The sequence below is a fragment of the Panthera leo genome, chromosome E3 (assembly GCF_018350215.1).
Source record: "Panthera leo isolate Ple1 chromosome E3, P.leo_Ple1_pat1.1, whole genome shotgun sequence".
Classification (NCBI taxonomy): Eukaryota; Metazoa; Chordata; class Mammalia; order Carnivora; family Felidae; genus Panthera; species Panthera leo.
The window spans coordinates 4,874,698-4,890,189 of record NC_056694.1 but is presented as its reverse complement, the minus strand read 5'-3'; the positions used below and the strand labels follow the sequence as shown (position 1 = coordinate 4,890,189).

Below are 15,492 nucleotides of genomic sequence, written 5' to 3'. Positions count from 1 at the left end.
AGTTTAGGACCGGAACTTATTTTCCACGATTTGAACAGAGCTCCTCGTGACCAGCGAAAACGAAGTCAGCCGGAAGAGTGAATTTGCTCTGTGAAAGCAAATCACCCAATCTTCGTGGACAACTAACGTGACCCAGGTGGGTCTAGTGTTTACCAAACACTGAAAGATAGATTTAGCCCAAATAAACACATGCTGAATTGTCTGCAACCAAGCTGTAACACCCTACAGAACCTGATGTCTGTCGTACCAAGTCAAATGGGGAGCTGACTACACAGTGCTGAGAAGCTTGATTAACTTCAAAAATCAGGAAGGAGAGTCACGTATCTTCTACTCTCATCGAAGGGACTTATTCTTCTCCCACAACTGCAGAGTAGTTCTATCGTGCGCAGTGTTTGATAAAACCTATCTTCCCAAGTTTCAATAGTCCCATCTCACAGGTTGATCAACCTGCTTCCTAAAGGATGTGCCAATAATCCCTTTTAGAGCTAATGCGTCTCTCCCAAAGTTACTCTAAGAGTGTGACCATGCCACCTGCTATGTTAACCCACCTGGTATGAGTTGCTGTGGGTCCTCCATCAAAATGATTTCCTCAAGAGAAGTTTCGTGGCAAAACACACGGGCACCCCTCTCCCTCGCCAAGCCCCAGCCCTCCGGCCACTCTCATCCCCGGGGCAAACCTCCACCCGCAGGCGTGGCACCAGCTCTTTCTAAAGCAAGCAAACATCTTTCCCGGTCCCTCCTCTGCCTGCCCCCTGCCTATCCCCTCTCGCTTCCGACAACACCACTCCCCCCTCTACTTCTGCAACACCGCGCAACCCCCAAGGACCCCAAGGACCCCCCCCCCCCCCCCCCCAACGCCACTGGCTACCCTTTCCAGGTCTCCTTTCCTGGGCTGTCCCCAGTCCTGGGACTTTCTCCTTTCTCTCAGCTCTCTCCCACGAGTGATCTCATTCATCCGGTCCCACTAACTAAAGGGCGCTGAAGTCTTCCCAAGGTTCATCTCCCACCCAGTCAGGTCCTCCAAGCAGCGGACTCTCACAGCCACCTCCACTGGGGCTTCTCACTACTGAGTCCAATTCTAAACACCAAAACTGAACTCCTGAGACGACGCTTCCAGTAAAGGCTGACTAGTTTGTAACTGACAAACCCATCTGCCAAGAACAACCGAAAGAGCTGAACAAATTATAAGAAACAACTGTGTGAAGGTATCGGACAGCTACCAAATGCAGTGAGGACTCAGGAGGCCAGGATCCCAGAGGTAAGTGCAGAGAGGGGAGCCCAAAATCCGGCCACTTTTCTCCTGGAGAGGTTTGCCAATTCACTGTAGAAGCAGAGAGGCCAAAACGCTAAGCAGAAACAAGTGGTGGAGGATGTGAGTGGGCCGGCATAGCCTCCGGCAGTCTTAGGGGTGGGGGGAGAGCTCAGGGGCTGCCAGATAAGAGGAGCCCAGTAAACAGCCCAGGCCTTCGGGCGGGTGGGGACCGCCAGAGAGCTACCCCAGGAGGGGGGCAAACCAGAAGCAGAGCAATCCTCACAATTCTAAAGTGGTATTTCCCTGCCTTAACTGCCTGCCAGAAGCCTCCCTTGAGGAGAATTGCCAGAGTCTACAAGTTTTCACACACATGGTCTACAATTACCAGGTATGTCTAGAGTCACGACCACATGACTGAAAACCAAGGGTAGAACAGACAACAGAATACACTCACAAGCTATCCAAATATTGACATTATCAGACGGGGACCTTATAATAACCGTGATTAATACAACAAAGAAATTAGTTTAGAAGATGAGAATTTTCAGCAGAAAATTGGGAATCTGAAAAAAAGAATCAAGAAAACTGAAGAAGGCAGTCACTGAAAGAAGTTGAGAACTCAAGACATGGTTTCAGTGCGGGTTGGAGATGAGGGAAGGATTATTCGTATTTTGGGATACAGGTCAGAAGAAAATACACGGAGTGAACCACAGACCCATAATGCGGACAAGAAAGAACACAGAAAAGAGAGTCAGTCACACAGGTCATGATGAAAAGGTGGAGTCCCAGAAGGAGAGATGGGGAATGCAGCCAAAGGAATGAATGGAGAGCCAATGAGCACCAATTCTCCAAATCTAAGGTAAAATTAAGTCTGGTCACGGCACCACCAAAAAGCAGAACCGCCACCAGCCCCGACAAGGATAGTTTTAAGGAAAACCACATCTGGACACATCACAGTAACAGCTGAAAAAGAAAGGCAAAGAGAAGAATCTGAAAAGCAGCCAAAGTGGGGATGGGGGAGGGATTACCTTCAAAAGAACAAGACAGATGCAGCTGATTTCTCAGCAGAATCCACGCAAGCCAGAGGCAATGAAATGGCACGTCGAAACACTGCAAGAAACTAACTTGATAGACTACGACTGTACGCCCGGTGAGAATGTCCTCCCGAAGCCAGGGCAAAGCGATGTCATTTTTGACCAAAAAACCCAAAACAGCCTCCGAATGGCTTTGTCCTAGCCCCGCCTCCCCGGATCTCCGGTGGCGGCAGCACCACCTTGTCACACAGGCCAGAATCTGGAAGTCGCCCCTCTGCCTCCTGCACCTCTGACCTCCCAACGGTCGGCACATCCAGCCGATTCTCCAAAGAACATCTCATCACTGGTAACGCGATGCGCTGTTTCTTCCTCAGGAGACAGGCCGACGTTTAAAAGTCTGACAAATGCCCAGAGTGGAGGAGAATGCCCCCTGTGAGAAAGCAATCTGTCAGCAGGTAAGGAAACCAAAAGGAAGCCTATGCCCCGTGTGCACAATCTGGAACTACGCTCCAGAAAAACTCCCCCAAGTCTGGAAAAGGAGACAAGCCCAGGAGTTCACCTGTGTGTGGTTTACAACGACAATGTAAAATCCTATCCGGACGACAGGATACCATTTTTATAATTTTCTTAAACAAACCAAGAAGAGACCTTTACCTTGTTTATGGACATACACCTATATGCTAAAGTAGGAAAACCACACCACAGGACCCACAGCTAATCCACACCTGCCCTTAGGAAATCCACAAGGGAGGAGGGGTGGAGGACCAAGAATAATTTAAAAGGTGATATTCCCTGAAGGTCTGTGTACTGTGTTCCAGGTCTTGGAGTATGGTCGCAGGTGAAGGCAGACAACATTCCTGCTCTCATGGAACTTAGAGTCTACGAGAGAAGAGGCAAACAGTGTACAAATATGGAATAGGTACAGGGTGGTAAGTGTTAAGAAGCCGGGAAAGGGTAACAACAGGGGGTTATTTCAGACAGGCTGGTGAACGAAGGCCTCTGTGGCAGGGAGATGTGGACAGAAACCTGGATGAAGGGGCCCTGGGTGGATCAGTCGGTGGAGCGTCTGACTCCTGATTTTGGCTCAGGTCATGATCTCACGGTTCTTGAGTTCGAGCCCTGCGTCTGGCTCTGTGCTGATGGCATGGAACTTGCTTGGGATTCTCTCTCTCAAAATAAATAAACTTACAAAGAAAGAAAAAGAAACCTGGATGAAGCCAGTAAGCAGGAAGCAGATACCTCAGTGAAAACCACTACGGAAACAGCAAGTGCAAAGGCACCGAGGCAGGGTGTGCCTGGTACGTTCCTGGAAGATCAAGGAGACCAGCGTGGTAACAAGCGTGGTAGGAAATGTCAAAGACACAGCAAGGGATGAGAGCAGGGGCCAAGGACAGCCCTCAAGAAAACAATGTTTTTTTATGTTTTTAAAGGGTTATTTAAAGAAAGAAAAGAAAAAAAAGGAAAGGAAAGGAAAGGAAAGGAAGGAAGGAAGGAAGGAAGGAAGAAAAGAAAGAAAGAAAAGAAAGAAAAGAAGAAAAGGAAGAGAAGAAAGACAGACAGACAGACAGACAGACGGGCACCTGGGTGGCTCAGTGGGTCGAACATCCAACTTCCGCTCAGGTCATGATCTCACGGTTAGTGGGTTTGAGCCCTGTGCTAACAGCTCGGAGCCTGGATCCTGCTTTGGGTTCTGTGTCTCCCTCTCTCTCTGCCCCTCCCCTGCTCGCACTGTCTCTCTCTCTCTCTCTCTCTCAAAAATAAACAAACATTAAAAACAAAAAAGCAAAAAATTTGTGACTGTATGTGGCATACAAAGCCAAAAATATTTACTACCTGGCCCTCTTACAGAAAAAGCTCGCAGCCCCCTGGACCGATAGGCCCTGTGGGCCACAGGAAGGCCTTTCAAGACAGGGTTCTAGCCTGACGACAGTACAGACTCAGAGAGGGGGTGATATGACCTGTCTTAAGGGATCGCTGTTGGACATGGATGACAAGAGGGAGAACGTCTGAGGCTAAGGCAAGAGAAACCAAGGAGGGCACCAACCAACAAGCAAAAAGAACAGTGTTGCCACATGCAGGGATGGAGATTTACCCGTAATGCTGGAATTACTATTACTTTCTTACAGCAGACCTAGAACAATGTCACAGAACATTAACAGCTACTCTGTTAACTCTGAGTAACGGGAACATGAGTGTTTCACTGTTTCCCCTACTTTTCTGTGTCTTTATAGACATCCGTCTCATCTCTTTCCCTTCACCTCTGCCTCGGCTGCCCAATCCCCACGCCTCTGCGACTCTCCCCGGAGCACCTGCCCAGCTCCTACTCCCCGACACCCTCCCCTCCTCCAACCCATTCTCCACTTGGTGGCCAGGAAGACTCTCCTTAAAAGGGCAGGGGGTGCAATGGTGAGACATGTGGCTTCTGGGGCCGGAACACGTGGACTCGAATCTCTGCTCCACCCCTTACTATAGCTGTGACATCCAATGCAAGTCGGTCAGCTTCCCCACACCTCTGGTTTCCATTTGCATCTGTAAACGGTGGGTAATGTTAAGCGTCTAACAGGGTTACCGCCAACATTAAGTTAAGATACAATAAAGCACACAGGACGGAGCCCCAACAGCCGAGAGCATTATGTAAACATCGGCTAAAGTTATTGAAACAGAAGTCAAATATCACTGCCCTGTTTAAAACCTTGCATTGGCTTCGTGAATCCCTTACCTCCTGAAGCCACTCCTTCCAGCCCCGCCCCCGGCACTCTTCCTCCCAAAGGCTTCCCCTGCCTCTCCCCCCCCAAGTCCCTCCACCCCTGATGATTTCCTTCAACACACTCAGCATAACTTGCGATTATTTTATGTGTCTGTTTACCTTTCCTGTCTGTCTCCCATCTAAACAAAAGCTCTGGGAACGCAGGAAATTCATCTGCCTTATTCACCGCTACTCAACCTTGTGCCAGGAGCAGTGCCTGGCATTTTGGTAGAGGCGCTATCACTATCCGTTGAATAAGCGTTCAAGAACACGCTCTACGCATACTCTGAAAACACCCATCATGTCACCTCTTAAACATTAAAAGACCAGTAATTTCCTGTGCCTTGACTGGAAATACAGATAACATATTTTATAACTTTCTACATTTAAATCATTTTTTTTCTTTCTTTTTCTTTTTTTTTTTTAGTATATAAAAATACTTCAGGACACCTCAGTGACTCAGTTGGTGAAGCAGCGAACTTTTGATTTCAGCTCAGGTCATGACCTCACGGTCATGGTTTGATCCCTCCATCAAGCTCTGCTTAAGAGTCTCTCCCTCTTCCTCTCCCCTGCCTTCACTCTAGCTCTCTCAAAAAAAACAAAACAAAACAAAACAACCCTCTCAAAAAGGATGTTTTCTTACCAGCATACTATTTTTCTGTGTGAAATGGCTTTCCAATTTCGGAAGAAGCAGAAATAAACTTTTTTGAATTTCAAAAAAATAAAAAGGCTCCACTGCACCTTCATTCTCCACCTGCTCAGTTCCCATCGCCCTCCCCCAACAGGGAAACCTAATTCTTGGTTCCTTATTTAACCTTTCCGAGAATTTTCACACATATACAAACACTTCCGAAGAAAAGAAAAGAAAAGAAAAGAAAAGAAAAGAAAAGAGATGGTAACCTACAAAGCACACTTTCCTGCACTTTGTTTTTGTAACTTAGCATTTTGGAGATCTTTCCAGATCAATTCATAAAGTGGTTCCTCGTTCCTTCCTACAACTTCATTCACCATCTGGGTATGAGATTTTCCCGGTGAGTCTCCTGTGGATAACCTGGGTTATTTCTCATCTTTTACTACCACAAACAATGCAGCAAATAATCGTGTACCCACAGCACCTCCAACATGCACAAATATACCTGCAGATTAAATTCCTAGAACTGTTACTGCTTGTTCAAAGGATTTGCACACTTGCAATTGTTTAAAAAGCTGCTGCGGCCCAACGTTGCTGCATCTATTGGGATCCATCCAGAGAAACGGAAGAAGGCCCTCTAAGGACCTCAAGTGGAGGACGTTTCATACAAGGAGTTGGTTACACGCGTGATGGAAAAGCTGAGAAGTCACACGGAAAATGGTAAGACAACCAGAGACCACAAGAGCAAGAAGCTGATGCCACCTCTAAGTTGGAGGACCAAACGGAGGAGGGATTTCCAAAGCTCAGGGAAATGGGCAGGAGCTGGAAGCAAAAGGAGACCGTGCAACGGCCACAGAGACTGTCTGAGGCCAAACGTAAGGAGGAGAGAACCTGGTTTCCCCCTTCCTGTAGCCATCCATCTCTCCCACCACCCACCAGAGGCTCCCACCACCCAAACCTAGCTGCAGGCCAGCTGACCCAAAGGTCTGGGAAATGTTGCCTGCAGGGGTGACTCTCTCCGCAGGGGAAGAGCAAGCAATGGACCTGAGCCAACAGGACACAGGCTGTCTCTGTAACTAATTTACCCTCCCACCGCCAACAGATGGTTTCAAAGGTGGGGGTCCTTGCTTGGCTGACAGGTGAAAGGTGGGTTCTCAGCCTGGTCTTAATCTGTATTTACTTCATTATGAGTGAGGCGGAGCACCTTCTCACGTGAGACACACGCTTAATCCTCATCTACACTGACTGGCGGTGGGGAGGGGAAAACCAGCAAAGTTCTTCACTTCATCTGCCACAGATGGTCCATTCGGGAACATCAATCAGGCACATTCCCAAACTGAGTATTAAGATGGTGGCAAGGAGCCAAACTAGCCAGTCACCTGCCAAATAGAGGCAAATCTCAAGAACTGTTCTAGAAAAACCGAAAGGCAATAAAGCCCCGAAGGAATTAAAAATACCTTAACTGCACTCTGGGCACACTGTAGTAACAATGTGTTCTTGTAATCTTGTAACCAACCCCCCCCCAACCGTGTTCCTCCTTAGAACTGCCCTCCAACCATTCAGATCACCACCCTCTCCCCTTATCTTCCACGGAAAGAACAAATACTACTACCCTGGACAAAAATTCAAGTTATAAAAATAGCAAGTAAGAATCATTTTTAAAGTCTCTTAGCCCTACAAACACGTTAGCAAAAAAATAAAAAACATAAAAAAAATTAAAAAAATTTAAAAAAAAAGGGGCGCCTGGGTGGCTCAGTCGGTTGGGCGTCCGACTTCGGCTCAGGTCACGATCTCGTGGTCCATGAGTTCGAGCCCCGCGTCGGGCTCTGGGTTGACAGCTCCGAGCCTGGAGCCTGCTTCCGATTCTGTGTCTCCCTCTCTCTCTGTCCCTCCCCTGTTCATGCTCTGTCTCTGTCTCAAAAATAAATAAACGTTAAAAAAAAAAAATTAAAAAAAAAAAACACATTAGCAAAAAAAAAAAAAAAAAAAGCTCTTAAATGATCTCTCGTGCCTGTGTAACTACCATTTGCACAGATTATGTACCCTATCTTGTAAACAAGTTGTAGCTGAGTTCCCCATGTAGGGTTCAAAGTTCTCTACTCTAAAAATATGTACACAAAAGTTATGTTTTACGACTGGCTGGCAAACGACTGGCAACTGAAATTATCCTCTTTCGAAGGGCTGAACTTTATTTTTAAAAACGTGAATTTTAGGGGCACCTGGCTGGCTCAGTAGGAAGAGCACGCGACTCTTGATCTCGGAGTGGTGAGTTCGAGCCCCACGTTGGGTGTAGCGATTAAACATCTTTTTTTTAACATGAGCTTTAAAGCAAAGAATTTTTGTTTTTTATCTAAATGGCAGTAATAACTGTAAAGAACTTTTTTTTTTTTTTAACATTTATTTATTTTTGAGACAGAGAGAGCATGAACAGGGGAGGGTCAGAGAGAGAGGGAGACACAGAATCCGAAGCAGGCTCCAGACTCTGAGCTGTCAGCACAGAGCCCGACACGGGGCTCGAACCCACGGACCGCGGGATCATGACCTGAGCCGAAGTCAGACGCTTAACCGACCGAGCCACCCGGGCGCCCCAACTGTAAAGAACTTTAAAGAGGTATATTAACTTCAAAACCTCCCCAAATACTCAAATGCAAGCACATCAAATGTGTATCATAATTGCTATATGATTCTTATTTCAAAACTGTAAGGCTTTCATTTACCCAAAACCATATTTATTCCAAGATTGCCAAATTTATTTTTAAGTGTCTCCTATAATTCAAAGAAGATAATAAACCTTATCAGTAAAGGTTAAAAGTTATTTTCCGGCACCTACCATGCTGCTGGGCATTTTAGTAGACAAATAAACAACTGGTCATTGACAATTGTTCTAGTGGATTAAATGGTACGTTAAAAGCAATCACACCCTTTTCCCAATGCACGGGTTTTTTTTTATAAGGTTTTTCTTTAATTCGAATTTGAAAGTAATGCATATCATTCCAGAAACTTGGAAAACAGAAAAACGTTACATTCACATTACATTACGTTGCTTCCACCAGGACATATAAAGCAACTGCTTGTTTCTAATGGTTCTAACATTTCATCAATAAACTTCCCATAATTTACCTCGCCTTCCTCCTATAGGGCATTGCTATTTCCGATTTTCTACTACTACAAATTGTATCACGCACATCTTTGAGCATGACATTTTTGAAAATCTCTCTCCTGGGAATACAATCTTGAAATTAGTAGCCCAGAGAAAGTTTTAAGACTTTTGATACTTAATAACATCCTTTGCTACAGTACTCAAGATCTGTAAACTGCTGGGCCACGCTGACTTCCTTTTCTAATCTTTATATCTGCTTTTACCTTCAAACCCGTCTCCATGTCTTTAGTGACAGGAGTCGGAAACGCCTTCCAAACAAAATCGCCGAGCCGGCTGCCTACCTTGACTCTGATGTCAAATGCTTAAACGTGATGCCTGTTTACTCTGTAAAAGGGAAAAACTGCTGTATGCCTGTTGTGTTACCCAAGTTGTGACAGGCAGGAGGCAGGGGATCTGGGGAGAATCCATCGCTTAGACTCTTCAGGCAGACAGCCTGGCTTGTAGGAGGCTCTGCAACTCGGCTCCTTCTTTCCACAGCACTTTCTTTCGAAAAACAACACACCCACTCGATGCCACAGCGCTATCCCTAGCTTTAACTATGAGAACTGAATTCGACAAATGCCACCAAGCCTGCCAGCTGCCCACGATCACAGCCGCATCGCTTCTTGGGGCACAAACCTCTCGGGCAGCACTTACAGTCTTAGAAGGCACCTTGATTAACCAACCACTTCAACCTGAAAGCGCTCGATACTGCTGATTCTCACAGGCGGCTGCAGCCTGTAATTAAGATTTTTTTTTTTTTTTTTTTTTTTCTCAAAACCCTCCCTTATTACAAGGGGTTCTGAAGATCCCGTCTGTCGGCATCAAGGAGATCTTCAGCCAAAGTAGAGAGAACCTCAACTTCGGGTGTGCCTGCAAGACAGGGGTGGTAACCCCTCCGCTTTCCAAACCAACGACCCCACTCCACACACGCGCGTAAATGCAGCTTCACGGGCATGATTCGCAGCATGACACGACAGTAATTTGCACGCCACTAAGTCATCCACAACAATTGCAAATTAACTGGGCGTCAGGCACACAACCCGGCTCTTGCTGCTCTCACCTGAGCGCGGGATGCCCCGGGCTTATTTGGGGGGCTTAACCCGGAACGTCCCCCAGTTCATAAAATGCCTGTGCCCCGGCTGCCCACTCCTCGTTGAAGCCTCCCCACGCACCACTTGTGACCTAAAGCCCGGCACACGGGCACACGGCTTTCAACCTTGTCCCTCCACCCGCCCCTCTTGGACCCCGAGGATCCCCAATTCGGAACTTTCCCCTCCCCATTTCTCGGGGATACCCCGCTTCCCACCACCTGGGAAGAGACACCGAAGGGTGGGGAGGGGGAGGTCAGCCTCCTGCGGTCGGGCTCCGGAGGGCGTGAACGCCCTTGGCGACGAGAGGCGGGGAAGGTCGCCCCCAAGGTCCCCCGCCCCGGGAGGGCGACCCCCGCGCCCTGCCCGAGCCCCCGGGCCACCCCGGCCGCCAGCGACCCCGGCCTCGCCCCGGACCCCCGCTCGGGCTCGGAGGCGACCCCGCCGGCCCCCCTCCGCTGGGCCCCGGGCCGACGCGCCGCGGGCCTCGCCTGTCGCCAGCCGGCACGGGCGCTGCCCGGACCCCCGACCCCGGACCCGCCGCCCCGCTCCCGTCCGGCGCGCCCGCGACCCCCGCCCCAGGCCGCCAGCCCGGGCCGGCCACACCTCCGACACTCACCGCCGCCGCCCTCACCGCCGCCGCCGTCTTCGTCCATGTTGAGGCCGCTCCCGCTGCCGGCGAGCCCGGAGCCGCGGGCGAGGGGCCGCGGGCGGTGGGCGCCGCGGGTGCGGAGCGCGCGTGCGGCCGGGCGGCTCCAGCAGCGCGCGCGCCGGGTCGCGGCCCGGGCCTCCTCCGGCCGGGCGGGGCGCTCTCCGCTCGGCGCGCCGTCACGTGACGCGTAGGCCCCGCCCCCGGGCGCGGTGGGCGGGGCCCGGGGCCGCGCGGCTCCGCCCGCGGGAACGCGCCCGGCCCCTCCCGGACTGCGCCGCGCGGGCCCGGCAGGGCTGAGACGCGACTCTGGGCGGCGGGGGAGGGGGCCCGGGGCGCGGCGACCCCTGCTGCGCCCTCCCCCGCCTTCGCGCGGCCTGGGGACTCGCGTGGGGTCCCGGGCGCGGGATGCCACTTCTACAGACCCCGGCGCCGAGGGTCCTCCTCGCACGTGCGCTCCGGAAAAAAAAAGCTCAAGAAACGCACACATTCAAAAGTCTGGCCTCGCCCCTTGGGCCCCGCGGCATTTCCGAGTAACCGGCTTTCTGATGCATAATGAAGACGTTTCTTCGCTGGCGACGAGCGCACTTTAAAATTAGCAGAGTGTAAGGCTGGACCCCACACCCGCACACCTGGGTCCCACCCTCAGCTGGGGGCTGGCCCGGCTGGCTGGCCTCAGATGCTCTCGCACTGTCTCTCCAGTCTCCCTTGGAGAGCTGCCAGCTGCCCTGGATTTATGATGCAGAAGGAGCTCTGAATTCAATTTCCCGTGGGCACAGCCAGGGTCCTAGATCGGCCTGCCCCAGATCTGTGGCTCTCCTTTCTCCGTCCACGTCTTGCTTCCAGTAACTCCCCTGAAGCATTGAACGTGCGCCCTCCCTAGCCTTTCTGTTCATTTCGCTTGAACCAAATTGCATTAAAGAAAAGGAAACACTGTAATGGAGGAGATAATTCATCTCTAATATCATTTTCCAGCAACGATTTTATATTTACAAATGGCCTGTTTCCTTCCGCTGTCATTTATCAAAATGGAAAGTTTTCACCTTTTTGTTCAAGGTTGTGGGATGATTCCAGAGTGCAATCTCCCAATAACCTCGGGAATTAGACACCCAGCGTTCCTGTGCTTCTGCAGTGACCGTGCACACTTCTGGGTGTCCCGAGATGGACGTTTAAGTCCCAGCCAACAGACGCGGCTTCCTGATCATGTCCCTGTCAGCTCGGTTATCTTGAAGATAACAGTATGGTTACTGAGAAAAATGGCAGCACACTTTGAACTTGATAATGTAGTATGTGGAGCTTACTCAAAGATACTATCAATTATAACAGCTTTTAAATGTCAAATTCCTCATTCTTTAGGTTTCTTAACATGTGATCCAAGGTGCTTCTCTCAAAGTTTGAATCTGAAAATTGCTCTCTGATGTCCATCTAAGACAACTTCCATCAGAATAAAGCGTGGCCCAGTTATCTGTAAGTACAATGTTAGATTATCCCCACAGTTCAGCCAGCGCCTCCATTTTGACAAAGCCTGCAAAAATGTTGGGGTAATAAAGGCTTAGGATGTCATTTCCGTTGTTGTTTTTTTTTAGTTTATTTATTTTTGAGAGAGAAAAAGAGAGAGACAACAGGGGAGAGCAGAGACAATGAATCCAAGCAGGCTCCGCACTATCAGCAAAGAGCCCAACGCGGGGCTCAAACTCACAAACCGTGAGATCATGATCTGAGCTGAAACCAACAGCTGGATGCTTAAATGACTGAGCCACCCAGGAGCCCCTCATTCCTGTTCTTGAAGGGAGAAATTAGAAGACTTCAAAACCTTCACTACTCAAAGAAATTACTAACTAAAGGGGAAATTAGGTTAAAAAAAGAAAAGCTGTTTTTCAGTATCTCTTAAATCCCACCAAGATAGCATTTATCTAATCTGCACACATTCAGGTTGCCCCACATAGAGGAACATTAAGTATCCCAGTTACCCACTAAGATAGGCATTTGCTTTATGTCCAGCATGTGTGTGGTTTCATCAGAAGTTGAAAGCTTTATAAATGAATTTGTAAGAAAAACAATTTGTGCGGCAGACGGGGCTCCAAGATAACAAGTGTTAAACCTGAAACCCTGTTGCAATCCCTCAGTTAGACAATAAGTATTTAGGAACCTGCTGTAGTCCAAGCACTGTCCCAGGTGCTGGGAAGATGATGATGAAAAAGATCAATTCGGTCCCTGTCCTCAGGGGACTTAAGACCTGGAAGGATTACAGCCATTAGGCAAATAATTACACAAATAACTCTGAAATTGAATTTTGATGTCCTAGCCTATTTCCAGACTTTCTCACAGTGTTTGCTGTTTCCTGTGTATCAGCTTTGCAGCCTTGAAACTCCTTCAGACAGAGACTATAGTCTATATTTATTCTGCCTCCACGATCCACCGCAGGGCCTGGCCATGTCAGAGAAAGGGAGAAAGCAACAGCGTTTGTTACTGCTGCTGAATGAACAGGGCCATCCAAAGGAGGACACCTCTTGAAAACATGTTGAAACCCATTTATCAGCCCTCTGACCATTGCAGAAATAGTTTAAGAAATCAAGAATGTGCACATTCCGGAAAGGTCAGAGAACTTCTCCTTTGTGCATCAATCTCCATCCTCCAAGTGGAAGTCTGTGAAACTGGACAGAAAGTGTCCTCTCCTAGCACTCAAGTCACAAGAGCCAAAACCCTGCCAAGGCCTGTGTCTTCCTGCTCAGCCAGAAAGAGCCTGCCTAGGCCGCCTGCATTACCGATGCATTCAGACCCCGCACAGAAAAGCAGAGACGGCAGTGACTGTCAGCAGATGGGAACCTCAGCTAATCCGTTACATCTGCTCAGGGGTCTGGTCCAGTCCAGGGAAGGCGCCGCGCACACAGCAGCCAGCTCACTGTCAGCTCACAGAAGGAAAATAATGCTTTCCGAAATCTAATTTCATCTCGGAAAGAAAACATCTCGTTGGAATAGAGATGACCTTGTGCACATTAGCATTCCCCACTCTGCCCAGGCAACCAATGGGGTCTAAGTGTCAAGACACATCCTCATTAAATTTTCAAAAGCCCAGACATCATGTCCTTGATGGCTTCCGCCTCTCTTTCCAATTTTCAAAACAGTCCACCTTGGTCTTGTCCTCTCCCCTAGAATCCACACAACTGACAAAGGTTCCCTGGCCTCAACTTCCCAAGGGCAGCTCAAGTCCTTTTAGACTGATTAGTAACTTGCATCTCTGCTGGAAAAGGCACTCGAATGTTGTGTTAACGGTAAACTCTGAAAAAAATAATTTAGCTACCGCTTCAAGCTATTTGTCTTTGGGTAGAAAGGCTTTATACCCACTCAAGGTGACATCGGTATAAAGAATTATTACACGCAAGGTGTCTTCTATAGTAATAAAGAACTGGGTTGTTTTTATCTAGCTCTTCATTTTTATAGTACGTCCCTGACCTACCAAAAAACAAAATTAACTTTTTTTTTTTTTAATTTAAAAAGGTCCCCTTTGGAAGTTGGTCAGAGTCTGCAGCGTGCAGCTTGAAGTCACCAGGAAACTCCACCCTGGGGTTCAGAGTGTACTAACGGACAAGCAATTAAAAAGAAAAAGGGTGAAAATGACAAACATAAGTACATAGAACATCTGTCTGTGATCACGGTCCTCCAAATAGAAAGTGAGCTCCTAGCCAGCAGCTAAGTGACAGAACACACATCACTGAGTGCCATGTGACCCCCAGGGCCTGCCTGTGTGCACGCAAATGGAATTCTGCACTTTGACGTATAAGGCCTTGAGTTCTGGTCATTTGTTGCCTTTGTGAAAAAGCCCCACAAAAACCAGTAAGGTCGTTAGGTCTCGGCCGTGATGCATCACAGCACATCATGTCTTCTAGGGGGATAATGTAGTCTCTAAAGTCAGATGGCCCAGGGGCTTCCATTTCTTGTCTGTGTGGCCTTGAACAGGTTGCTTCACATCTCTGTGCTCTACCTTCTGCATCTGAAATGGGACCACCACAAACTCTGCCCTGTACGTTCTGGGAGCTAGAACTACCTGCTACCATATACAGGGCATGGTGCACAACAGGTGTCAGTCGATCCTCATCATCATCAAGAACAGAAGTATATGGGGCGCCTGGGTGGTTCAGTCGGTTGGGCGGCCGACTTCGGCTCAGGTCATGATCTCGCGGTCCGTGAGTTCGAGCCCCGCGTCGGGCTCTGGGCTGACAGCTCCGAGCCTGGAGCCTGCTTCCGATTCTGTGTCTCCCTCTCTCTCTGTCCCTCCCCTGTTCATGCTCTGTCTCTCCCTGTCTCAAAAATAAATAAAACATTAAAAAAAAATTTTTTTTTTTTAAAAAGAACAGAAGTATAGTGGGCGCCTGGGTGGCTCAGTCAGTTAAGCGTCCGACTCTTGATTTCAGCTCGGGTCGTGATCTTGCCAGTGGTGAGATCGAGCCCCGCTTCGGGCTCTGTGCTGGCAGCGCGGAGCCTGCTTGGGATTCTCTCTCTCCCTCTATCTCTGCCCCTCTCCCACTCATGCTTGCGTGCACTCTCTCTCACTCAGCAATAAATAAATCGACATTAAAAAAGAAGAAGAAGTATAAAGTTTCCTCGCTCACTCATTCACAAGACCGGCAGAATCCGTGTAACGAGATGGGGAGGCAAAGCTGAATCTCAGTAAGGGCTCCCACTGTCACTGCCACCTTCTAGCTGCTGTCTTGTCCTTCACATCTGCCTTCTGGAATGTCCCTTGCCATACACTCCATGCCCTCTGCTTGTGAATTGTCCCACACCTCATAGCTGAACGGTCCTCTAAAGAACTGGGTTCTCACAGCCACAGTCCCATATGTGCAGTGGTGTAAAGGAATCTGGGGACTCCGTGCTCTTCCTGTGATGTCACTTCATTCATTCAACAACCCGTTTCTTAGCACCCCCACCAAGCAGGCCCCAGGGTTTCGA

At 48.9% G+C, this 15,492-nt stretch overlaps 2 protein-coding genes across 3 annotated transcripts in view; both read right to left on the bottom strand.

Annotated features, from left to right (window-relative positions):
• CYTH3 (cytohesin 3) overlaps window positions 1-10,626 on the bottom strand; it is a 100,019-nt gene extending 89,393 nt beyond the window's left edge. The window contains exon 1 of the mRNA XM_042922515.1: window positions 10,513-10,626. Within this exon, the coding sequence (XP_042778449.1) occupies window positions 10,513-10,549 (37 nt within the window). The 5' untranslated portion in view covers window positions 10,550-10,626. The remainder of the gene's footprint in view (window positions 1-10,512) is intronic.
• The window catches only part of LOC122210078 (small integral membrane protein 10-like protein 2A), a 149,658-nt gene that overhangs the window by 62,303 nt on the left and 71,863 nt on the right, over window positions 1-15,492 (bottom strand). The window lies entirely within an intron of this gene.